The following is a 26,733-nucleotide window of genomic DNA, read 5'->3' on the forward strand; positions in this document are numbered from 1 at the left end:
GTTGTGCTGCATTTGCTTCGCAATAACAAACTAAGAAGTTTCAAATCCTATTCATTTTCCTAGCCTTGTGCCAATTGACTTTAATTTTTTGGGTAATGAGAGGTTCAATTTTTTGGTTTGTCTCCTACTGATCGGTAGGTTTTTCCCTTTAGGGTTATATGTCAGTGTAAGCCTTGGTGAAGGTGCATTTTCCGTCAGGCTTTTTGTCAAGCGTGGTATGGACGTGTTCATTGCACAATCTACAGCAGGAACCTTGGTCTACATAAGCATAGGATTGGGGCAATAAATGTACGTTGTCTCCTCAGATAAATAGCAAAATAATTTCATTTGTTTTGTAGTTGAGCCCTAGGACGCTAGACTGTGATTTTTGGGTCCTTCATTTTTTTTTGGTATTCTGTTTCGTGCTAGTCTGGACATAATTTTTCTCGCATTAGCAAAACTCATGTGGAACCAAACTAGTGGCTGGTGTGGCAACAAGGTCGAAAGTTGAGGATGAGGAGAAGACAATGCGGTTGCGCCGTTTGGTCCAGCTGTGGGAAAAATGAGGGGCTATAGGCACCTGGATCGTCCAGCTCCTTTTATGCTTTTGCCTAATGCAAAGTGTATGCTTTTATTGCTATATGTAATTACAAATATTTTTTACTTGAAAGTTGGTGCTTATAGAAAGGATTTATTTTGCCCGTAGCAATGCACTGCACGGGCTTGCCTAGTCCATCCAAATTATCCGATTAGCCAACAACACCGAGAGGTGCTTGTGCATGCCGCCAAAGGTGTCAAGCTATCCACCTGACGCCCCGTCGAAATCTAACACGCTTTATCTCGCGGCCGCGCCACGTGCGACTTTCTCCCCCGCGCTTCCACGAAGCCGGCGCCGCCGGAGAAGAAGCACAGGAGCATTTGGGGCGGCGGCCGCGACATGGCAGCGGGTGGACGTTGCGGTGGCGCGCCGCCGATGGAGGAAGGGGAAGGGGCAGTGGGGTGAGGCGGCGGGGGCGAGGGCGGCCGCTGGCAACGTTGCCGGAGACGAAGAAGACGACGTGGTCGCGCGATCTTGTCGCGTGTTAATGCGCTAGCCGCTGAACCATGCCTCCGCCGCCACTGCTGTCGCCGTCGATCACCACGGCATCGAGGCAAGCAATTGGGGGCCCTGTTTCACGTGCGACCGCAGCGGCGATGCGGCGTCGATTTCTACTCCTGGGCGTCGAAGCTCTTTGATTCAGAGAACATATATACAAGTCGAGGCGCACGGAGTCGAGGCGCACGGAGAAGAGCGTCCACACCTCCGTCTTCGTGGCGTCGGCGTCGCTCATGATGTTCTTCAACCTCCCCAACAAGCCCGGCACCGCCGGGGACCACAGCGCCCTCCTGGCTTTCGTCTGCCTCGGCCTGTCCATGTTCTCCATCGTGGCCAGCGGTGGCGTGGGTGCAGAAGAGGGCGATGTTCGTGGCCATCGGCTCCGCTGCTCATGTGCGTGCGTGATGCTCCCCGCTCCGTGGCTGGAGGCACCGCGCCTCGTTCTCGCCGGCACCTGTCGCTAGCGTGGAAATGTCGGACCGAGGTGACCATCGGTTTGAATTCGAATCCCAAAGGTCTAGGTGGGGCCTTTCACGCCAAAACGCTGCCTGGACGTACACTCGATCCCAAAGGCGCCAGGCCAAGAGCCCGAGACGCAACGTTTCTTTTGGGCCAGGCGCTGTGTGCGCTCGCGAGCTAAAATGTGCTTGGTGACAGTTCCTAACGAGCCAAGACCATGGTCGAACAGTCTGCCTCTTCGATCGCTGCGTGCCCAAGAGCGTCGAGACCGTCTGCCTCTTCGATCGCCGCATGCCCGCCCGCGTCCGCCTGCTCCCAGGCCCCAGCAGCAAGCCAACTGAGCAAGCACGGCGCGGCCCTGTACAGCGGGTCCCGGCGTTCGTCTCCCTTACCTTTTCGCGAGCCTCAGCCTGATGTTCTCGATCGTCGCAAGCCATGCGTAAATAACCATAAAATAAATGCTAAGCAAAATAATGTATATAATTTTTTAAATAAGATGGATGGTCAAACATCATAAATAAAAATTAACATCGAATAATAATTTGGAATGGAGAGAGCACTCGCTATTCCTATCTACTCAACACAACGAGCATCTCCGTTCCCATGACCCTGCAAGGCTGTAAGCCTGCAACGTCTCCTAAAAATCAAGCACGCATTCCACATATTATGAAACAAAACAATCGAAGCAAAGCAAGATACAAGACCATTGAATCAAATTTGTAAGACAGCAAAAACACAGTCGAGATGGTAAAAGAAATGTGCGGGTATGATTTAGCTTTCCCCAAAAGAAATGCGAAAGGCTAGTAATCAGAACACAAGAAAAAAAATGTAGAGGACCCTTTTGTGCCTGATGCAGCGTGGTAACTGAGTTGAGCTTGGGATGGTAAAAGAAAAGGAGGAGTAATCAGAACAGTTTCGCCAAGGCCAAAAGGAAAAGTGGAAGATCCCAAGACCCAAAACCCCACCTCCAAAACCCTCCGCCGCCGACCCGCCGCCCCCATCCACCGCCGCCGACTCGCCGTCACCCTCCACCGCCGAGATGACTAGGAGAAGCAGCAGGAGGAGGAGGAGGCGTGGGGGCACAAGTGCGGGCACTCCGGGGGCTGGCGGTGCCGAACCCGCCTCGTCTTCTAGCGCTGCCGAGGAGGATGCCATGCTGGTTGACATGAAGAAGGAGGAGGAGGTCAAGGTGGTTGAGATGGAGGTGGGGGAGGTCAAGGCGGTTGCAGAGGAGGAGGGGGAGGAGAAGCAGGTGCCGACGGAGAAGGAGTCGGCGCCGCCCGACAAGGGTGCTGTAGCTTCACTCTCCTTGCAATCCAGTGGGTGAAGAGCACTGGCTTCAGGACCCTCCGTGGCCCAATCTTCTCAGAGCTCGGGGTCACCGCCTCCCCACCGTTCGTGGAGGAATATGGTCACCGGCTGCGTGGACGCCAGGCTAAAGGAGAACTTCGTCAAGTTCATCAAAACGTAAGGATTCCCTCCCCCTTCCACCAATAAACTATCTCATTTTGCCCCAAAAAGATTTGTGCTGAGTGTCGCTCGTGTGCCCTCACAAATTGGCCTTGAGGCCAATAGGGCCAAGTCCAAGGTCAGGGCCAGGCCGGAGAATCCTGATTTGTGACTCTTGTTGATTTGTGACTCTTGTTGGGTTTCAACTCTATCCTACTCTAACTTGTTTGGGACTGAAAGACGTTGTTATTGTTGTTGTTGACGACGATGAGCGCGTCTGGTTCAATTATGACACTACCCATCCCTTGCTGGATTGCAGATCTCTCTGACTGGAGTTTATCGTGCAGTCTGTTTATGATCCTTGCTGGGAACTGCATCATAATTTAACCTATGTATAAACAAAGCACCAACAAGCAAGACAGGAATCTAACCATCAAAATGAGACGTGCACCTAAACCGCTAATTATTCTAAGTTCGTATCATCCTCATCTTCAGCTCCCACGCTCGCCATATCCATGGGGATTCTTAGAAGTTTCTTGCTATAAGATCCCAGCAATGGCGTCCCTGGTCGTTTCAGCTCGCCCTTTGGAGTTTGGACCTGCTGCGCCAGCAAAGGAACACTTATTTAGTTTGTTTTTACTACTGCTTAAAACAAATGTTCTACAAATTCAGCCCAATAACAATAATGGTAGAGATTCTAAAGACCATTTCAAGTTTTATACTGCGTGCAGCAGCACCAAAGTGAGTAGCTTTTTTGTCAAAGCAGAAACCACATCGCTGTTTTCATTTCGACCATCCATTTTAAAGATATTTCCTTCAGATGAATTCCCTACGCTTGCCAACAATTCTACATTTCAAGACTTATTTGCTTTCATCAAGGCTCTACCAGATTACTGAAATGTTACGTAGTGAGCTGCGTTGAATGTCTACTAAACCTCAGACATTTGGCATCCTCATCTAGCGCCACAGAAACAGCAATTTCATGGTGTACATAAAGCTCCAACTAATCCAGGAAGGTAGTAATCATTCCTGCTTGCTAGTTGCTACTGTACTGGGTAAATAATGTTTTACCGTTCTTAATATTTGATCATATATGAGGCCCAACCCATATGTCACACCCTCCAAGTGCCTCTTGCCAATCACCTCGTTGCTTTTGAAAGTACACCCAAGTAGCAAAAGATTTCAGCCTAAAAACCAAATGTAAGAGAAGATTGGTGTACATTGCAAAGTATAATTACCTGGTGCCATGATCAGGTGCTCAGAGATCCTACTCTGGGTGTAGGTCAAGCTAACGTCGAGAGCTCTTTCTGCACCAAACTCGGCAACTCCTCGCAGTGTCCCATCGCTCATGTCAACAGCAATTACCCATGCCTTGTTGTCCCGGAGCTCAACCTTGGTCATTAAGTAAAAAATGTCACCATCGTGCAAGCTGAGTGTCGGGTGGCCTGTATAGAGTCTCTCCAACATCATCTGAGGGTTTCCCTTCATCATCCGGCACCTTTGGAAGCAACTCAAATAGCAGCAGATTACGTTCGACATGGATGTCACGAGATTCAAGCTTGTGTCCTGGACACCAGGAACCCTCGTGAGGAGAAAAAACCTCCTTGCTCCATGTTGCAGCTACCCAACCATCATTGATGTAGCCGCTATGTGATCCTGTGACTGTCATGATTTTGTCCAGGAACTCGACGACCTTGAAGTGGCCATTGACGACAGCACTGTCTCGAGTGTGCACTGGACTGGAATAGCCGGTGCAGGGGCTGATGAGCTGCGGCGGCATCCTGATGTATCGAAGCGTAGGGTCACCGTGGAGCACGTCGAAGAGCAGGATGCCACGCCACATGTCGACGAAAGCCACGGTGCCAGGCTCTCCTCCAATGGTGACCACATCGGAGGTCTCGTGCCGGAACCGGAAGCCCTCTTCGCCGCTGCTTCCCTGCTGCCGCTCCGGTGGCACGAAGACGGCCTTGGTGGTCCAGACGTTCCTCTCGGATGAGCCACGGTGGAATGCAGATACGTCGTCACGGAGGGCGACGACGGTGAACTCGGCGACGCGGCTGAGCAGGGCGGCCTGCTCGTCGTAGAAGAAGTAGAGGCTCGGGTGCGGGAGCAGGTGGAGCGACGGCGGCGCCCCATCGGCGCCGCCGGAGGCCTTGTAGACGTAGTACTCGTGCAGGCTGGGGCACAGCATTGCGTTGCGGCTGCCGATGGAGATGCGGAGGAGGAGGACGTTGGCGTCGGCGGCGATGATCTTGGGCTCCCTGGCGAAGCCGCTGGGCTCCTCGCCGCGGCAGTGGACGCAGAAGTAGGAGACGCGCGGCGGGTGCGCGGGGAAGATGGTGACCTGGATCTCCTTGTTGTCCCTGGTCAGGCAGGCTGCGGTGGTGGAGTTGCGGCGGTCGGAGAAGTAGGCGTGGAGGTCGAGGAGGGCCCAGCTCGGTATCGGTGCGCCCGCGAGATCAGCGCCGGCGCCGCCATGGGAAGGTGGATGCAGGGAGGCGGCGTTCATGGCTGCCTGCGGCCTGTCTCCATTTTCTTCTCGTCTGCTGGACTGCTGATCAGGAGATACTGATGAACCAATCAATAAAAACGGCAAATCTATGATGGCACCTGTGTGGATAGATGCCCATGTTGAGACTTGAGAGTGGTAAAATCCAAATTTCTCAGAAATGTAGTCAGAGTCAGAAATGCAGCACAAAATTCACAACTTGAATCTTCACCAAAAACATGTCAGGTTCCATAAATCAACGAGAAATAGCAGGTGAATGATAGACCGCACAGAGTTCAGAGTTCCTAAAAGGGTGGGTCACAGATCAAGAGCCAAAGATGCTGTAAAAAGATGTTTTCTTATAAATAGCTACAACAGCTCTGCTACGAGAATTCCTACTTCAGAAATGGGAAAAATTCCTGATACATATCAAACACCATCACGAACAACAACAGCTCAGCCATGTAATTCCTGCCGCAAGAACACCATCTTATTTCCTTTCCGTGATCCAATGTTAGCAGACCGGGAACTGCCACAAGAGAAGGCCGCAATTTGCTCCGCCAACCTGGGCAGCCAGCCGCAAGGTGCAATTTCTCCAAAAACCTGCCCCCCATATGTCCGACGAGCCCTTAGCACATGGGACCTTTGTTAAAGTCCTTGCCATGCTATTTTACAACTAGAAACTTTGCTGGATTTCTACAAAACGCCCACCCACGGTTAAAAATGCAGAAACCTGGCTAAAAATGAGCAGGTTGTCCAGATGGAACCACATCATCCAGGCGTTTCGTGTGCTGATTTAGTTTGGAACTTTGCAGAGGCCAAACAACACTGACGGTTAGGGAATCATTGGATCACCAGATGAAACGGTGTGCATATGTGTGTCCCTGCCGTTTGGTTCCATTGGAGAATCCATGCCTGGTGGACCTGAGATTGGTAATATCCCAGTAAGATAAGAGTAGACAGTGGAGTGATCACAATAAAGGTTACATGTCACTGGCAAAAAGTATGTTACCGAATATTGAACCAATGGAGGGCCTTGTTAGAGATGAATTCCTTTGCAGATCTGCATGCATTTATAGTTTCAGTCTTTCAGAAGTAACATTAGTATATATAATGTCCATCTACATGCCATGGACACCTAGCATGTAAACACTGGTAATTCAGTGGAAGTGTGGAACGATTAAGCTCCCTAAAATGATTGCTTCGGCAATTAAACACACAGAACTCCTTGATAGGGTAACAATGTCATAAGGGGACAAACCTGAAATTTTTATTGCTTTCACGGCATCAAAATTTTTGTATGTATAACCCACAAAGCTCAGATCTTTGGAGTTTAGCATCATCTGTAAATTTGTTCCACAAAACATATATAAGAGATTGAGAGTGCAACGGAAAAAATAGATGTGTATATGTAAGATTAATAGATGAACATAAAGTCTAATAAGATAGGCAGGTGGTTTTAACTTTGAGTTACTAGTGCAAAAAGCTGTTCTAAATAGCAGACAATATAACCTTTGTTCGGCAACAGAGTAATACCATGCCTTGTAACAGTAATAGTACAGCAGTACTGCTTTGTACTTCTACAGCACATAAGAATATGGATAATACAGTACAAAACATAATACATCTAATTTTCTTATGGCAGCTTGTATCAACATGAATAGTGGGAGTGAGATCATAATCCAATGGGAAAAAAAAGAACTCAGGAAACCAGTTTGTCGATACACTAGCAAGCTGGAACGAAATAGATGATAAAAATTAGAGCTGCATTGATATTTTTTCTGCTTTCAGACTAGTTTCTGAATCTGAATGTACATGCATACCTTTCTTGAGGGCCCAGAGCCTGTTCTTGCTGGAGGATTTTCCAACTGCCACAGAGAGTAATGAGTAAGTTGGAGAAGTGCGTTTCATAAGCTAACAAGAAATTAAGTAGTGCAAACTCAGAATGCAAAACCCATAGTCATGCAAATTCAGAATAAAAACACAGATATAAACATAACCTCGTACATGAAAATCATTGGTGTTCCTAGAAGTTGGAATAAGGAGCAAGAAAATCAATCAAACAGTACCGGCAGACTACCAATAATAACTCGCTATATTCCGAAGGCAATACTTTTGTTGATTGACAGGGTGTACAGTTTGAAGAATCCAGAGAAGGAACAAGAGTAAACTTATTCACCAAAATGATTAGCTGGAGATTGACTATAGTCTACAATTTAAAGAATTGTGGAGCAGCAAAAAATTGAGTGCAAAGCACTTCACTTACTTCCTCAAATTTCATGAAATTCTGTGTATCCAGTTCATCATTTACTTGAGGCTTAAATGCTGCTTCCATTTCATAAAGTTTATCCCATGCAACTCCTCGGAACCAAGGATGTGCCTAATAGTAAACATAGCAAGAAAACACAGTAAATAAGACAAGAACTGTAAGTCAAATTATTTCTTTTCTGTGACAGGGATGCTACCTTTATTTGATCTGCCCCTGCACTGCCAATCCTGTGGTCAACATCACATAATAACCGGCAAATGAGATCTCTTGCTTCATTTGACAACTTTGCATCCTCAGGAAACTTCAAATGGTTTCTCCAGTGCACAATCTAGAATGATGGGAAAACAGATATCAGTGCAGCTCTCTAAGAAAAAGCAGCTTAAGCTTTTAACGATTCAAGAAGTTGATGTGCAAGGTTAAAATAAGACTTATTAGACAATATCCATATTCCATAAGCTAAGCTTAGTTTGATGATGAGCCTAATCTAAGCCAAAGAAAATTCACCAAACTATTAGTAAGTTAAAATGGTAAAACTGAGCAAAAGAAACTATGTATGTCTACATTCGAGGAAAAAATAAGCTCTTAGAAAAACAAACCTTTCGGCATGTAGTTATTGGATCATCAGCATAAAATGGTGGATACCCAACGAGCATCTCATACATGATAGCGCCCAGGGACCACCTGAGAATAAAATAGAGTACAATAGATACTAGTTATTAAAATGCAAGACACATACAAGTGTCCCAACATTAATTTGACTGCGAAAACATTATTCCAATAAAGCATACCAGTCGCATTCCATTCCATATCCCTTCTTTAGCAGAACCTCTGGAGCGATATAGTCCGGTGTCCCAACAGTTGAGAATGCCTGGGCATCAACATAAATGTGAAGTAAGAAAAGCTACTAAGAAACACTGAGATTGTACATTGTACATACATGGTATCAATTTTATTTCCTAGATCCTGGTAAGGATATCTACAAGATATTATGCAAGCAAAAGAAAAATTATAAAGACTGATGCAATGCCAAATATATAAACTGTACAGTATGCATACCAATTTTCTCCTGTTCATCTGCCAGTGCTGAAGTTGCTCGTGTTGACTTCTCCATCTTCTACCATTTGCTGTGTCAGACAGAGAACTGTCAACATCCATTGATTCCCTTAGGTTATCATCGCCCATGGGTTCATCTTCATTCAAGGTTGAGAGCTTAGAACAGTCGATTGGCTTGCACAGCCCAAAATCTGACAACTTCATGTGACCATTCTTATCTAGAAGCAGGTTATCAGGCTTAATATCTCTGCAAATGGTAACAAACCAAATATATAAATCAGCAAAATGGTAGAACTACAATACATTAGATGCATTTAAACAAAGATATGTAACCTGTGGATGTAGTTATGTTTATGGATGGATTCAATAGCAAGAATTGTTTCTGCGATATAGAATCGCGCAACATGTTCAGTCAAGGTATCCTCTCTCATGAGAAGGGTCATGATATCACCACCAGGGAGGTACTCCATAATAAGGTAAAGGTACTCAGCGTCTTGGAAAGAATAGTAAAGCTTCACAATGCAGTGACTAGCAACTTCAGCTAGCAAGTTTCTTTCGGCTCTGACATGTTCGACCTAACAGGGATAATAAAGAAATCCATTAACTCAATAATAGACCACAACTGTTTCATGGTCATTTGAAAAACATCTGCATAATTCTGATAAAAAGGATTTTCTTCACAAACAAGACAGCAAGACCTTTAATAGCTAAGTCTTAAATTGCCTCTTCAAAAACATCAGAGATTCTGATAAAAACAGATTCCATAGTACAGTGTGTCCTGAATGGTTAGATATCAAGCTAGTAACCTTTTTAGTAGAGTGATGTGAAGCCTAGTCAAGACAAATTTCTAAAGAGGGATTTTTTAGTTTTTACAACTATGATGAACAGCACTTGATATGTGATTTCTTCAAACATAATAGAATATAACAACAATGACAAGATCAGGAGTTAAAATAAGGCATAGCAACATTCACGGGGTTCATCCAAACAAAATCAAGTGTTTACTGGTCTCAAATAAAGTTCCTGGTAACTGAATTAAGATAATGAAAAACATGTCAACTAAATGGATGATTCAAAAAATCCTCTGGATAGTAAAATATAAATGAGTACTATCAAGCTCAGCAAATTTACCCTCGTAGGCTTGTAGCATTGGTGTTTTCTGTTACTTGGTTCTCTCACACATCATTTTACAATTATATCAACAAAATGAAGTTCAAACAGTACTAATAAATGGAAAAGGAACTCACAGATAGCAAAGCACTTTCATATAATTAATATTTACATCCAGGTAACTAGATGAAACATAAGCCAGTCAATGGAGCCAGTATAAACTACAAAGCAGGAACCGAAAAAGCCAGAAATGGAAGCTATCTTACTTGGCCCCTGACAACCATATCAGACTTCTTGAGTTTTTTCATTGCATAAATGTGGCCAGAGGTCTTCTCTCGGCACAGTCGAACCTGTCATATACATTATAAAGAGCACAAAATCTTAGGAGGTAAGATATTAAAGGCAAAAGCAACAGTTGCAATACTACAAATACTTGCCATATCTGAAATATATAAAACACGCCTTGCTTTCCCTAGACTTTAAGAATTTATGGACATAGGAAATTACTGCAAGTAACTACATGCACAACCATCAACAGTAACATAGGTATAATTAGTATTAGCAAGTGCTACACTACATGTGGAAAAGTATATGTCAAAATTCAGTTAGCAGACCTCTCCAAAAGCACCTCTCCCAATGATGGTGAGCAGCTCAAAGTCATCCACACAAATTTTGTGCCTCTTAAGTCGCATGTATTCAGTTTCCTTCCTCTCCAGATCTTTTATTAAATTGATTTGCTGCTCCTTGGGAACTTGAGAAGAAGCTAGCTGTCTCTCCAATTTAAAGCGCCTGCAATGCATTAGATTCTGTAAGTGGTAAAATACTAAAAGGGGAATAAAAGATGCACATTCTTCAAATAAAAGTCATGGTCTCAGAGGTAAAAAGAAATCTGATTAGAATAAATTGTAATACCAAAGGATGAGGCTCAACAAATAACACTCTCATAATTATGAACCATAAATAGTAGGTCATAAATCAAATGTATGCTTAGTGTAATAAGAGATCAACATATGAAAAATGCGTGCTCATGATATATATACACAACCGGCATCTGATGGAGTATTCCACAGAAAAGAATTCTACTTCAACGCGCATCAATTTAATGTTCAAGAATGTATTGATACAACTGGCATCTGATGCATTGTTTCCTTTTGAAGAAATAGGGAAACGGGAATGATTTTTCACCTTGGTAAAAGAAAAGGAAAGGTAAGACAAGCTGGATGCCATTAATGAATGATGATTCCTCATAAGGTAAATTACTAGCATAATTAATATAACAAGTGCATCCATTTTTAAAGTGCATCACCATCCACTGCCTATTAATGGAAAGATCATGAGAATGTCAGATAGTCCATTCTCAGTTCAGAACCAGCCTGAAAACATGCCCTAGTTACACAAAACCATCTGTCTCATAGTGATTTTAAACCAACACAAAGAACACTGCCTACACACTGCAAAAATAAAGGGAAACAAAAAGGAGCACATGCATTGGAGCAGATTTGAACCACACGCATTTAGCAGGCACAAAGCATTCGAAAGCAACTACTGGAACCAGCTCCTCCCCCATCTGAGAACTATCTGTCACAGCTAAAACATGCCACCCGGACCTCGAATTGCAGTTAGAGGTGATCAATCCCAGAATCTACGACGGTCTGGTGCACCATACTCCACTAAAACACCCTACATCACAGTATCGTGGTATGCTAGAAATTCTGAAATCACGGCTAGCGAGCTACTAGTACTACTACCCTGCATTCCACAAGCAAGCACACGGAAATAAGCAGCCAAATTACTACTACCCTGCATTCCACAAGCAACCACACGTAAATAAGCACCCAAATTTAGCAGCTCGGATGGTCAAGGTCCAGCTGCGGGAGCTCGAACCAGGCCCACCCCAGCTCAAACCCCCTCGATCGAGCTCGCAGCGCGCGAGATCTAGCCCAGCCGCGCGCAGCCTGCAGCCAGAATTGGTGCCCCGTGACCGAGGCCAGGTGGGGATCGGGATCGGCAGGGGCGGGGCGGTACCTCTCCTTTCGCTCCTGGATGTTCTTCATCTGCGAGCGGTAGTGGTTCTCGATGAACTTCTTCGTGGCGGCGACGCGCTCCATGGTGAGGGTGGACCCCACCGCCTCGGCCGCCTCCCCTTCCCCTTCCTCCGCCACCGCCGGGAGCGGCTCGGCGGCGGCGGGGATCGCCGCCGCGGCCGGCGCGTCCGCCATCTCGCTCTCCATCCCCCCACCCACCCCCTGCACCTCTGGCACTCCCTCTAGCTGTCCCTCTCCCTCTCCTCCCTCAGCGGCTGTGTATTTTCTCTCTCTCTCTCTCCTTTTTGCCCTCGGTTTCTGGGCCGCGCCGTGCTCTCCTATGCGGGCGATGCTTGTCGCTGCGCGGTGCGCGCGCGCGGAGGGTGCTTATATACAGGGCCAGTTCGCGTTAACTATTTTTTTTTTTGAAATAAACAGTTCGCGTTAACTAATCGGGGGAGATCAAGAGTAAAAGTGGCTCGGTCCACGGCGGACGCTGGAGACAGGTGCGCAAGGGTACAGTACAGCTCGAGCTCTTTTTTATCTATTTTTTGTCTTTGCTTGCACTGAGCAATCTCTTCTGTCATGTCTGATGGTGTTTAGCTGTATCCACGTAGAAAAGGGCCGGCCCATCTCAGGAGCTGCGCACGCCTGCGTGCTGCTTTGGAGTTTTCAGATGGATAGACACCCGATCTGTTTTACTCCTGCCTTCTAAATGCAAAGTATAATTTGTGGTGATAACATATATTAAAAAAAAGTATACAAGCAATGTTCACGAGCTGACACGCTTGTGCTTCGAGATTAACAGCATGTGCCTTGTTGAGCTTAACTGCTTAAGCGTGGGAGGAAAGGTTTTTTTTTTTCCTCCGGTGTTCATCGGGCGCGGTCCACGTGGCCGGTGGCCCCACGTGTCCAACACTGCACATGGGAGCCCATCGGGCAGTAAATAATGGCGCGCGATTCGTTTTTCTTTCTGGTCAGTGGAAAGAGTGGAGTGAACTACAGTATCATAGTGAGTGACTGGGTGCGCTGACGTCCGGAAGTGGTTTTGTTGTTGCTATGATTACCGTATGATGGAACGAACCCTCGATTAGCAAGTGGCCAAATAATGGCGGGAGCGGGATATCCCCTTTGCAGAAAAAGGAAAGTGATTGTTGCGAGCACGCTTCGGCAATTACGTTCACTCTCTTTGCTAAACCTGGCAGCGGTTGGTTCTTTTGGGGAAGGAGGAGAAGGACCACCGCCCCCGGCTTGCGATCGATCGAGGAGTTCGTCCGCCCGCCGACGAGGAGCGTACGGGCCAGGTACGGCGCGACAGATCGGTGGCGTGCTGTCGTGTCGGTGGCTTCACGCGCTGGTTGAATTGACTCGCATCGTGTCGGGCGGCACCAACTGCTCCGAGCCGGATCGTTCACCGCAGGCTAGTCTTTTGCTCTGTTGCTTTCAGCTCTCGTCGTCCTCAGACGTCCGCCTCGTCAGATGTACGACGTGTCACGTAGCGTACTGGTCGGTCAGTGGTCACCCACCCAGCTACTGGCAAGTAGGTTGACCTGCAGGGCTCTGACCGACCCCCAAACGCTTTGGATCTGCGTGCGTGCGTTTGACATCCGAGAGAAGAAATCCAGGGAGGAACAGGATTTGCGGGGGGATTTCCAACTCTTTCCGTTGCGTTTCCGGTTTCCGTCGATCGAGCGATCGTCAGGAGCTTCGTTGGTCGACCCGTATGACGCTGACACGCCACCACCATGGCGTACGTCGGCACACGCACGCTGCACGCTCTCCGCCAATCGGAAGCTCACCCGTCTCTTGCTGTTCTCCCGGACGACGACCGCGCGCCTTGGACGGATCCGATGCCGGTGTCGCGCGCGGCACCGATCGATCGATCGATCGAGGAGCTACCTCATCTCATCTGGAGCTTTTTGTCCAATCGGGGGGTGTCGCGGAGGAAGGCGACGAGGAATATTATCTCGTGCGGTGGCGCCGAGATCTGCAGGGGCGAGGGGGCATGGCATGTTGGGGCGTGGCGGAGCAGGGGCCTCGCGCGCCGCGTGAAAAATAATGCGGGGGGGGGGGGGGGGGGGGGGGGGGGGGGGGGCCAGCCTGGTGCTGCTGCTGCGACAGGCGGGCGCCGGGCGGGGGGCGGATCCCGTCTGCTCTGCGCCGGCGCCGCGCGGCCTGCAGGACTGCAGGTGCAGGTGCGTGCGTGCCAGCCCAGCTCAGATGCGAGCCAGGCTAACGGCAGCACGAGGAAGCGGGGAGTTTTCTATGCCCATCTCTCTGTCTCAGCTGCCATGCCAGATCTCTCACTCGAGGTCAGAGGTCAGAACCAGTCTCTCTCTCTCTCTCTCTCTCTCTCTCTCTCTCTTGGATTCCGATCGACGATCCATCCCTTTTCTTTCCGGTAGTTTTCTACCTTCTGTGGCAGGCGGCAGGCGCGACGTGGGAGTCGTGGCGAGTGGAGCGGAGTGGTGGTCGGAAGATGGACGGTCCGGATCGGCCGCGAGGCTGTCTTTGTTGCGGTGTGTGTGCAGAGGTGCCTGCAGCCGTGCAGGTGGTTTTGCGTCCTAGATGGGATGTGTCGGGAAATGAGGGAGCTGCGCTGTCACGTTCAGGCTAAAGACGCATTTGGGGGCTCGTGGCGTGCTGGTGAACCGGGACGGCAATGGAGGTTAGCTGTTGGTCACTCGGGGTTCAGGGCCGGCGGCGGTGCGTGCAACCGACAGGTAGAGGAGGAAGGAGGGGGTGATGAGTCGCGATGGCCGATGGCGTGACGCTGTGTTAAGCAAACGAGGAGCGCCTCGTCTTCGTCGTCGTGCAAAGGCCGGTGAACTTTTTATGCCGTTCCTTTTTAGAGGATTTTTCTCATGTTTTCTTCCACATACTCGCAGAGAGGGGAATGCGGATGGACAAAATGTGATGTTTGGTGCGGTCAGGCTGAGCAGGCTCAATGTTTGTTTGTGCTCAATATCATCCATCATGTTGGTGCGTAGACATCCACCGTCAACAAAAGAAGGCCCGTTCACTCTCAAGCAGTCAACCAGCCCATGCAATGTAACGAAGAAGGAAGGGACCCATAAACGTATATGGGCTTCAATTAAGAAAACGAATGGGCTATATATACATACGCTTGCAAGCCCGCCCACTACATATGAGGAGGTGAATGTGCGCTGAGGGGCCTCGCTGGTGAAAAGTGCTGCCTGAAAGTTGCCCGTAAATTTTTTGAGATCTGCCTGGTCAGCAAGTTGATCGATCGTCCATTTAATTAGAAGTTTATGCCTGAGAGTACTAATAAGAGAAAAGGACATATCATAAATGTGTTTGTAATACCTATATATAATTATGATTAACATTATTTTTTATTGATTTAATAAGGTTTTTAAAAACATCTTTGAAAAAATATCTAATATTTTTTCCAATATTTTACACTCCATATACTGTAAATGCTTCTATGGAAAGGAAAATAAAAAATAAATCGTATTTCAGCTCACTGTAGTAAACGTTGGACTTAATTAAGTAGCAACTAGCAATAAAAAAAGCTTTAATACATCATTAGACCAAGCAACCTGAGCTGCTGGAGCCAGGCAGTCGATTTTGGATGCCTAAACCAGCGCGCTGCTGCCTGCGTTAGGCAGATTGGCAGGACTCCATCCAAATAACACCCAGGTGCCCAGGACCGTATCCAAACAAGCCCTGAATGCGTGAATTTAGGCCCACGGTACTAGGATAATAGAGGGTCCAATGATAAAAAAAAAACGTAAAACTTCTGCCCACGGCCCATTCTCCATGCTACCAGTATCTCCAAAACAATCATCTCAAAAGAAAAGGTAAATTTGGATAACAGGGGAAAACACTATGCTCGTGCTAGGAAAAATTAGAAGAAGAAAAGCATAGATGGAAGAAAATCTTAGATCCCCGAACTTTATTTAGATCCCTAAACATGTAACTGTGGAAATCAAGCTCCAATTAGAATTACCAAAAAAAAAAAGACCATCAGAATTAACAGTATGCCTCTCTATATGGTGCCACTTAAATGTCTATGCCTGGCTATATGGTGCCACTTAAATGTCTTATACAGAGGATCTTCGGTAGAACTTTATTCCCCAATTCAACTGTTGCATTGGGAGGGGTTAGTGAAAAATAGCTGTCGGTGTTTCGTACCGCCAACCGTGCTCTTCTCACCTCCGAAGGCTAGCAAACAAGAGATAAGGAGTTATATTGATTCGGAAAGATCCCTACGTCCAGTTTCGGCAGGAGTCATGTCCCTTGGATCAAGTACACTAGACTTACAATGGGGTGCTTGCAAGTAAGTGTTCGTGCGATGTGTGAGTGAATGTGTGAAAAATGCGAGAGAGAGTGAAAGGAGGCCCGGTTACCAAGGACCAGGCAACAACGTTGAGAAATGGAGGGGGTCGTTGACCTCAAAGGTCGGAGGTTGCGGTGTGGTCGGATCTTCTTTGCACCAAGAGGCCTCCTTATCTTGTCCCCTTGGCTGGTCGTGGGCTTCGCACGTCTTGTACAACGGCTCTTGTGCGGCGTGGGCTGCTTACGCATGGCCTGACCTGCTCCGTGACGTGCTCCCGTCTCGTCCACCAACTCCGTGGCAGTGAACGGGACGGGTGCTGTTGCTGTCGTCTGTACTGGTGATGAATGGGCGGGCCTTTATTAGTGGCTTGGACAGGGCGTGCCGCTCGTCTCGACATTCCCCGACCTATTTAGTGCGCTCATGGCCGCTCCTCGCCGTAACGTCTATCGCTAGAACCCACCTCGCTTGCGGGATCGTACTGGGCTTGGTGCGGTGGCATGGCCTTGATCTTGATGGGTCTCCTTGACGGCAAAGGCGATGATAACGCCGGGGCGCGTGGGCGCATACGGCCGCATGTGGACTCGTCCTGCAGGTTGTCCTGAGCGGTCCGAAGGGCATAGCCTCACTCTCAGATTCCCTGGTTAAAGGTCGGCTTCCCTCGCCCGTTCATGTCTCCAGCGCGGAGCGGTCAGGGGGGCACACTCTACATTTAATGCCTCTCGTACGGCACAGGTTTTCCTGAGTCAAGGAGTGGGTGAGGTGCTATGGGCCCCTTGCGGGTTCCGCCCCCGAGCTGGCTGAGCCGGCGAGTCATGGCTAGTCATGGCTCTTGGCTTCCGACCAAGGGAGGTCGGTGGTGGGCCGCAACATCATCTGGACCGTTTTCAGGATGCTTCTAGCTATTTGTCCTTTGGCTTTTTGGCGCCTGGTTGCCTTAAGCCTATTTCCTGATGGTACCCTGGTACACGAACCCGTCAACAGTGCTTCAACAGGCTCCTTATATTTTTTCCTTTTTCCAGTAACTATTAGGACAAACCAATAATTCACCCCAACTCTCTCTAAATAAAGGAGAAGTTGTGACTCTCCTAGTACGATAATTGGATTAGAATGAAATTATTAGAAGACTACAAAATCAACTCTCCCGATACTAATGAAATGGATATCGGGATATTTTTATTAACTAATTATTGGAAAATATTTATTAGAAGACTGCTGGATACTTTAAGGACTCCATGAGATATTTAAGCTTATAACTGTATGTTTCTAGCTGTGCAGCGGTTGGCTCACGCAGTTGATGACGTGACTTCTCTCTTTTGGATCATGTGTGTTTCCGGTAAGCGCTTTGAAAACGCGAACTATGATAATTTGCGCATGGATTTTTTAAGAAACAGCCAGGACAGGAAGACCAGTCAGGGGGGACTGACACATGATACTGATACCGAAACAAAGATCTTCGGTACACTTCACCAATGCCGGTAATACATTAGATGACACCGAAATCAAGGCCTTAAAAAGGATGCAGGTAAAATATGATATTGCGTAAACCCCAGCATCCAATATTTGAACAAGATAAGAAATCAAAGAAGAACGACCGGAACTTCGCCGTGCAACACACTCCTGGTGCACCAAATCACCATTCCGTGCCCCCGATGCCGCCTCCAACTTGAGAAAAACGATCGGCAGTTCAGAACGGCGGCCCCCTGCCCCTTACGCTCTGCAGACAAGAGCCCTGCAGGTGCCGCTCGCCGGCCGGCGGCCGCCGCCACCGTGAACCCATCTCGTATCGGTTCCAGCTCGCCGGCTCCGTCCCTGGCCAAACACTGCAACGTTCCAGCTCGCGCGTCGCGGGTTGCGATCGCGAACCGTCTCAGCCACTTTCTCACTGCCATGCGTGCCCGCTCTGCTCTCCTCGCGGGAGCGCGACCCTCGCGGACCGGTCAAAACTCGAATAGCGTATCGCGACACCCCACCGCGCGCGGCATCCGCTCCGCTCCCACGCCGCCGACACCGCTCTCCCAAGTCTCCGTAGCCACAGAAAAGAAAAAATAAAGCCCAAAAGCGAGAGGGAATGACGAGAGAAAAAAAAGGCACGGGAATCGGCGGGCGCCGTCCAGAGTATCCATCCGCTGCTGGCTTGCGCACCGGGGCGGCCCGTCGTCGGAACGTCGGTCACGGTCACCGTCGCCGTCTCCGCCGAGCCCCCGGGCTTTCTCCTGCCGCGACCGGACTCGTCCTTCTCCCGGGGTCGTCCCCCAGTCGCGGCGCTGCGTTCTTACTGGTCTCCATCCAGCTCCCCGCCACGGCAACCGACGACCCAGTGACCCGCGACGCATGCGGCCAGTGGCTTGGAAGGCAGGAACACGACGTGCACCCGGCCCAGCGGCCCAGCCCAGCCGCGCCGCTCTGGGAGCAGCAGCCGGTTCGAGTTCAAACCCGAACGCGAACGGGATGATTCGGGGATCGATCGATCGGACGCAGAGCGCGCACCCTGCGGTCGTACAGACTGGTATACATGCCGCGCACGCATGGACCGCCACCTGGGAACGTGACGCGACGACCCAACTGCACGCGTCGGCGGAGTGGCGTCGCGCCGCAGGTTGCAGGTCTAGGCACGCGGTCCGTATACAGCCGCGGGAGCAGGAGCAGCGCGCCAGCGGCCAGCGCCACCTGCCGTCCACCCTCCATATGCCCTGTGGCTGTGGCCTGTGGGAACTGGGGGGATCAGGCAGCGACTGGCCTGCCCCCACGTCAGTTCGCAAAAAGCGGCTCGCTTGAAGCAGATCGACGACGACATTTCCACGTTCCAGTCAATACTGTTTGCAGTTTGCGCAGGTGAACTGAAGCCGCAGGTTGGGTGTGTACAGCAGCACAGGACTACGTGGTCGACGTGCAGCTGGACAGGACGAGCGGTGTCCCCGTCGTTGCACCGGCCACCGTGGGAGCATGGGGAACAGGGAATGCAAACAGGTGGTGGTCATGGGCTCCTATCCGTTTGGCGTTAGTTTGAAGAAGAACGGCGGCCAGGAGATGTAGGTTTCTTGATGGTGAGACCAGCCAGTCAGGAGTCAATGCTCGATGGGAAAAAAAAACATGTGCTTTATGGTTGCAGAGCATACGGTGACTGAGAATAAACCCCTCTGACGTCTGTGTAGAATCCTAAATCCTTCATTCAAGTTCCTCCGGTGATGATTCCACGTGAACCGGAGAGATATTACAGCATGTGGTCTAGCAACATGCAAGTCTCAGTACTATCTTTTCTGTAAGCAACAATTTTCTCTCTCTCATTTGTAGGCAATAGAGCTACTACATCCATTAATTTTTTTGAAAAATCAGCAAGAGCACTGCTATGTCATACAAGGAGGAGAAACATACTCTCTTACACTAAGTGAAACATAGCTAATCATTAATAATAGGGATCTCATGCCCGGCGAGCGTCTGGGCTGTTCCTTGCACAAGTTCCATGCCGTGTATATCATTACCGCTGCCTTCACTCTTCTCGTGTTTTTTTTGAACTTGCCCTCCATTATATTATAGAAATAAAATACAAAGTTTTGGTACAATGTAATGCGCCGCAGCGCCTACACATGCTATTACACACTCAAAGCAACTGACATAAGCTTAGATTGCAAGAGCCCCTCTAAGTATACTCCGTATTTGGTAGTTGTAGATAAACGTATTATAGACTACCATGTGTATCCGGATGCCCCAAGTCTCTATACTCTATATATACTGACTGAGGTCTCAATAAATACAATCCATCTATTATACACAATCTATTGCTTCTACATGGTATCACGAGTTTAGAGTTTTTTAATTCTAGCCCATACGTTCCGCTGCCCACCGCGCTGCCCCAAGAGAGAGATCGATCTCCACCGGGAGCAGCGCTCTCGTTTCACGGAGATCTTGTTGATCTGGCCGCCATCGTCACATCAAAGTAGCAACAGATCGTGAGGAGCACTCGTCATGGTCTCCGTGGCTCGTCACCTCGTCGGAGGCACCGTCGGGACGTCGCGCCGTCAGGCTTCCTCCTACACTATTGATTACTCGCAACACAAAACTACCTAAATGCTTGTCTCCAACAAGGATCCAAAGCTCGTCCTTTATGCAGTCATGCTCAATCTTCTGGAGAGGAGTTGCAGCACATTACCTCATGTTCAGGGGAGGTGCAGGGGGCTCAAGCCCCCTACCTCTTAACAAACAATGGAATCCATATTTTTAAAGGAATAAAGAAGAAATAAGAATAGAGAGAAAGAAGAAGAGCAAAGAGAATTTTTATAGTGGCGCTTAGCAGCATGTCTATTTTATAGGCTTCTATAAGGTTAGAGCAGCTTCGGTGTGCGCTTAAATCGACCAATAGGCTTAAAAAATCGAATAGAGTACATAGTGAGGTTCGATTGTTGGCTGTAACATGAAAAATCGAACTCTTCACTGTCCGTCTTCGCATGACTGGGAGAGAAAAAAATGCATGAACCTGCTTACTTTTCCTTTCTTTTACTCAGTTCTAGGACCCGCATACACTGGAAGCATGGAACGACGCTAAATCGAACATTGGCTTTAAATCAATTAGGACACTGGAGCTGCCCTTAGATCCGCTAGTGCTCATGCTCGATGGAACATGCGTTTGTCTATCAGCTATTAAGACCGGGAGTTATTCATGATTGGGTTTTTTAGACTGCGTGATTGAGGATTGAGGTAATCGCATATCGTGCCGCACACTTCGTGTCGATTAACACCATCCGTTTAAAATATACATGCTGGTAATTAAGCACCACTCAACTGAGGGGGTGTTTGTATACTTGAACTAAAGTTTAGTCCTTCCCACGTCGAATCTTCGGATGCTAATTAGGAGGATTAAATATGAGCTAATTATAAAATTAATTATACAGATGGAGGCTAATTCGCGAGACGAATCTATTAAGTAATTAATTAGACTTAATAGATTCGTCTCGCGAATTAGTCTCCATCTGTGCAATTAATTTTATAATTAATTTATATTTAATACTCATAATTAGTATTTAAACATTTGACGGGACCGGATCCGCGTAAACCGAACGGAGCCTAAACGCCACGTAATCCCATATAGCTGCGACCGAGAAGTCAAGCCGTAGCAGATCCAAACATCCATCCAACCCGTTGCCTTTCTGTTTAGAAAACTGATGAGAAATCCAGGAAGGCATCGGAACAGCGAAGTGGGCCAGTGACTACGAGCATCGAGCGGACGGGGACGTGTCGCCACGGACTCGTGGAGACGGGAGGATGGGGGTCAGAACGAGCGAACGGACACGGAGTCACGGACCCGAGGACAGCGACGGCAGCTCGAGCTGGCCGCCCCGCGCACTCTTCGTTACGTCACGCGCGGCGTCATGCCCCGGCGCCCGGCTGGTCCCCGCGGCCGTCAAAGGCCCACCCGACGTGACCGCCCCGCGGACACGGTGGCGGCCTGGCCTTTTCCTCCCGTCGTTATGCACGCGCCGATTATTAGTAAACGAGCCTTCCTCCTCGCTCTTTGTCTAATCCCCCAGCTCAGGATTGGCGACTAGTGACTCGCGTATAATCATACGCCCCGGCCGGGTTGCCATTCCGGGTGGTATGGCATCAGCAAACGGATTTATCCTTCTACTAATCTTGTTTGCACGGCAAGGGATCTGTAGTAATCTTTTTTAGCGGACGTGTTTATGGAAGTTGTGGTATGTGCTCCAGGTTCTGGAACTGAGAGATATGCCCAGCTGTTATGCTGCCAACGTGAGATCATGCAGTAATATAATGGAAGTTTTTCGCGCTGGAGCAGTAAATGCGAACATGAAAGTTGAATCCGATCATCCAAGCATGACACCCAGCTATGATGAGTCACCACAACACATGCCGAAAGGCAGTTTTGGGAACCATTTGCGCCATTCGCTGTACTGTACAGCTGGGCAGCTTGAGGAGGATATTTGTGAATTCCGACTGTTCTCTAGATGAAGCCGAACATTCAAACATCGGGAAGAGATGTTATGGGATTCCTCGTTCATTTTGGGTCCTCGTCAGATTTTGGTTTGCACAAATAGGAGGGATGCGAGGCAGCCCCAAAAATGGAATGTGCGCATGAAAAGACCTGCCGCCAAAACTTGAAAGGAAAAAAAAAACAGTTGTAATGGAATGTGCCCCCAAGATGAGATGAGAACACGTTGTATATCGCATATTTGATAGGTTTTGGCTAATGGTTTATCTGAACACCCTGCCTGCTGTGTTAGTTAGGTACTCCCTCCATCCCAAATTATAAGTTATTCCAAGAATCTTGGAGAGGTAAAATATCTCAAGTTTGATCAAATTTATATGATAATATAATAACATTTATGGTGTCAACTAAGTGTCATTAGATTCTTCATCAATTATATTTTCATAGTATACCTATTTGATGTCATAAATCTTTATAATTTTCTCTATAATTTTGATCAAACTTGAGATACTTTGACTCTTCAAGATTCTTGGAATGACTTATAATTTGGAATGGAGAGAGTAAAGTAGCAAATGCGCGATCAAATGCTTAGTAGCTGCATAAACGGCGTACAACATTTGGAAGGTTCGGCTGGTTCTAAAGCTGGATGCTATCATTGATTGCTATTAACTGAGATACTATATCATAGTATCATATACATACCACAAAAGAAACAGGTGAGTGCACTTGCATTGCTAGGCGACTCTCAATTCTTTACACAAGAAACAAACTGCATGGGACTATAACTATTTGAACCACTATATTGCTGAATTTCTTAGCAAGACTAGGATATGCTCCAAAAAAAAAGTTGGAGCGACTCTTGGGATTTAAAGTTGCTGTCAAGGAAAAACAATACGACTTTTTATCATGAGGCTATAATTTTTTTGATGTTCAATTTCTTATATCATTGGTATGGTATACAATATATGGTGTAGCAGAGATACGGGATATTGTAAAGCAATGACCTTAGTATGAACTTGGAAATAAACTTAACATGTTTAATCTTTGGTTGTTCCAACTCACAGTTGTATTTACGCTCATGTAAAGCCAGATGATTTGTTCTAATTACAATATCGTACCGTATTCATAGCAACTCTGTTGCGTTAATGCTACCACATACCTAATTACGTAAGTTCTCTCGTAGTGACACACGTTGTCTTCTTTATGTAGTAGTAACTTTAGTGTAATCAATAGTGCCAAACTAACGCGACCAACCATGACTAAAGCTCTTGTGTTTAATGCATCTATAGTACAACCGTTCGTAATAATTGCGGAGCTATCTCGAACACAATTGAGTGTATTACTCCATGTGAATTATGTTCATTTCGTATTTACTTTCCTATGCGGAGACCTCACCTAGTGCATAGAATAACTTATTGTAGGCGATCAAGGCCTATAGCTGTTTAAGGTTGATATTGTGATTTACTTCATAAACTTACGCTATGTGCATAAATAAATAATCACAGTAGAAGCTCGTAGCACATACCATTACATATGTTTTCTTTCGAGCAAAATTATAGATACTATCACAAGTGAATTGCTTTATAAAAGAAATTACGTGCATATATCACTGTGGATTATATCGGCTCTTCTTTATCACTTCATAGTTTGAACCAAAAGCGTTATTCCTAATCAATTACAGTAAAGAGCGTATAGCGCCACCAGTCAATCCATTTCAATTTGAATTCGGGCCTAGTAGTACAGTCAAATCACCCGCCCACAGCGCAGCAATTGAAAAAAGCGTGGACACGTCCCCGCCCCGTACGGAACAGCCGCCGCCCAGAGCAGAGTCGAGCAGAGCACGGCGCTCGTGTGTACAGCGCGCGGGTGACCCAAGCGACGGCGCTAGACAGATGCCTCCCCACGCCACGCCGCGGCCCCACCCCACCCGTCCGCCCCCCAAACCGAGTAGCGAGCGCCCGGCCCCACCAACCCCCACCCGCTGCCTACTGACCGCGAAACCTGCCAATCGGATTGGCTCGGCAGGACAGAGACGGGGGCGCGTATACTAGAAGCCTCGCTCTCGCTGGGTGGCGCACACGGACACGAGGTGCCACTCGGCTCCCGCTACTCGCTTTCTCCGTTCTCCCTAGCCGCGTAGGCCGCGGTGGCCGCGCGGTCAGCCACCTTCCCTCCCACCTTCCTCCGGGGGATACCGCGTGGCCCTCCGCCCCGGTACCTATATAATTCCGCCCTCCCCGGTCTCTTCCCCATCCAACCTCCAGACCTTCAGATCGCTCCTCATCCATTTCTCGACATCACAAGCGAAGCTCGATCACCATCCAGAACCACAGCGAAGATCAGTCTCCGGTCCTTCCTTGTTGCAGCCTCCATCGATCCCACCCACCTAGATGAGCACCTCGTACACCGAGGCGCAGCTCGGCTCCTTCTTTGACCTGCCCGCCGGCGAGGACCTCACGTCCTGGTTCACACACCTCTGCGAGGACCAGGCGCCGGCGGCGTTTCCGGCGCCGGCGGCGGCGTTCGAGGCGCCGTTGGCGATGGCGGACCCGAGGAAGAGGGCCGCGGAGTACCAGCTGGCGCCGGAAGGGGAGGCGTCGGGGGTGAAGCGGCAGCGGTCCCCGACCAGCTCCCGGGAGAACAGTGGCGGGAGCAATGACGGCGACCATGAGCTTTCGTCCGCCGCGGCCGGGGGCAGGGGCGGCGGGCGGCGGCTCTGGGTCAAGGAGCGGGACCACGAGTGGTGGGACCGGATGAGCAGCCCGGCGTGCCCCGAGGAGGAGTTCCGCCGCGCGTTCCGGATGTCGCGGGCCACGTTCGAGGCCGTCTGCGAGGAGCTGGGCTCCGCCGTCGCCAAGGAGGACACCATGCTCCGCGCCGCCATCCCCGTCCGCCAGCGCGTTGCCGTCTGCATCTGGCGCCTGGCCACCGGGGAGCCGCTCCGCCTCGTCTCCAAGCGCTTCGGCCTCGGCATCTCCACCTGCCACAAGCTCGTGCTCGAGGTCTGCGCCGCCATCAAGGCCGTACTCATGCCCAAGGCCGTGCAGTGGCCGGAGGCCCCCGCGGAGGTGTCCGCCCAGTTCGAGGCCGCGTCGGGGATCTCCAACGTCGTGGGCGCCATGTACACCACCCACATCCCCATCATCGCGCCCAAGGCCAACGTCGCCGCCTACTACAACCGCCGCCACACGGAGCGCAACCAGAAGACGTCCTACTCCATCACGGTGCAGGGCGTGGTGGACGCGGCGGGCGCCTTCACCGACGTCTGCATCGGCTGGCCGGGCTCCATGTCCGACGCCGACGTGCTCGACCGCTCCGCGCTCTACGCGCAGCGCGGCGCCGCGGGGAGGCTGCAGGGGCAGTGGGTCGTCGGCGGCGCCGGCTACCCGCTCATGGACTGGGTGCTGGTCCCCTACACGCACCAGAACATGACGTGGGCGCAACACGTGTTCAACGAGCGGGTGGACGGCGTGCGCGCCGTGGCGCGGGACGCGTTCCGCCGCCTCAAGGCACGCTGGGGCTGCCTCCAGAAGCGCACCGAGGTGAAGCTGCAGGACCTCCCCGTGGTGCTCGGCGCCTGCTGCGTGCTTCACAACATCTGCGAGCGCGCCGGCGACGCCGTCGACCCCGAAAACGCCTTCCAGATCTTCGACGACGACATGGTCGCCGACAACCCCGTGCGCTCGCAGCCCGCCGTCACCGCGCGCGACCAAATCGCCCACAACCTCCTCCACAGCAACAGCAGCGCCGGCCCCGGCTTCCTCTTGAAATGAAGAAGAGGAAATGCAAGCAGCTTCATTTCTCGGCCGGATCAGCGAAGAAGACGCCGCAAGGCTCAACAATCACAGCTTTTTTTGTTTGGTTCATCTTAGCTGTTTCAGTCATGGTAAATTCGTCGGGTGGAGAACAGAGGGCAATTCTTTCCCATTTCTTTTGTAATAAGGGGGGAAACAGAGCAAGGGGGTCATACATACTAGGGTTCAGAGATACAGTAGGTGATTGGTTGATAGGATTGGAGATTGTTCTGCTTTTTTTTTTAGAATCGAAGATTCATTACCATCATTTTTCAGGTCTGGTGAGACTGTAGCCTGTATGATCAATCTTGTACCAGGCTATTTTGCCACCAGACTGAGTAATCAATCAATTAGTAGTTAAACACAAGTTGATTTTGCCACCTAATGCAGAGGGCTGCGCCATCAGGTTTCTTTTATGCTCTGCCTCGACTCGTCAGATTTTCATTTCTATAATTAAACAAAGAACGACACGGCAGCTACCGCTCCTCTGACTCTGGTCAATTCAAAGATCTCCTTGTGCTTTTTTTTTGCGAGTACCTTGTGCTTTTTTCTTATTCAGATAAACATTTCTTTTGTGCTGCTGGGACAGACAAATCAGAGCCAAATAATATGAGTACACATGGCGAACAAGAGAGAGAATCAGATTCCAGTATAAACACGGCAAGTACTTGTGATTTTGAAATGATCAGAACGGCGCAGTAAAAAAAAAAAGAAAGAAGGCAAACCTGAATCGGATCAAACTGTTCAATTGACGAGAAGTTGAGAACTGCC

General features: G+C 49.0%; 2 protein-coding genes across 2 annotated transcripts; one reads left to right on the top strand and one right to left on the bottom strand.

Moving 5' to 3' along the window:
• Positions 1 to 5,698: 5,698 nt before the first annotated feature.
• Positions 5,699 to 12,179, bottom strand: LOC117857662 (uncharacterized). The gene is made up of 13 exons (XM_034740457.2): positions 11,929 to 12,179; positions 10,518 to 10,692; positions 10,170 to 10,253; positions 9,127 to 9,368; positions 8,797 to 9,040; positions 8,529 to 8,608; positions 8,337 to 8,421; positions 7,937 to 8,068; positions 7,738 to 7,851; positions 7,295 to 7,339; positions 6,733 to 6,814; positions 6,484 to 6,534; positions 5,699 to 6,395 (listed from the first exon to the last, which is right to left on the bottom strand). The coding sequence occupies exons 1-13, from the start codon at positions 12,132 to 12,134 to the stop codon at positions 6,307 to 6,309; spliced, it is 1,629 nt and encodes a 542-aa protein (XP_034596348.1). The 5' UTR covers positions 12,135 to 12,179; the 3' UTR covers positions 5,699 to 6,306.
• Positions 12,180 to 24,404: 12,225 nt separating this feature from the next.
• On the top strand, positions 24,405 to 26,329 carry LOC117854676 (protein ANTAGONIST OF LIKE HETEROCHROMATIN PROTEIN 1-like). The gene has a single exon (XM_034736902.2). The coding sequence runs from the start codon at positions 24,559 to 24,561 to the stop codon at positions 25,939 to 25,941; it is 1,383 nt and encodes a 460-aa protein (XP_034592793.1). The 5' UTR covers positions 24,405 to 24,558; the 3' UTR covers positions 25,942 to 26,329.
• Positions 26,330 to 26,733: the final 404 nt, after the last annotated feature.

Source organism: Setaria viridis, chromosome 5, assembly GCF_005286985.2.
Source record: "Setaria viridis chromosome 5, Setaria_viridis_v4.0, whole genome shotgun sequence".
In the NCBI taxonomy this organism is placed as follows: domain Eukaryota; kingdom Viridiplantae; phylum Streptophyta; class Magnoliopsida; order Poales; family Poaceae; genus Setaria; species Setaria viridis.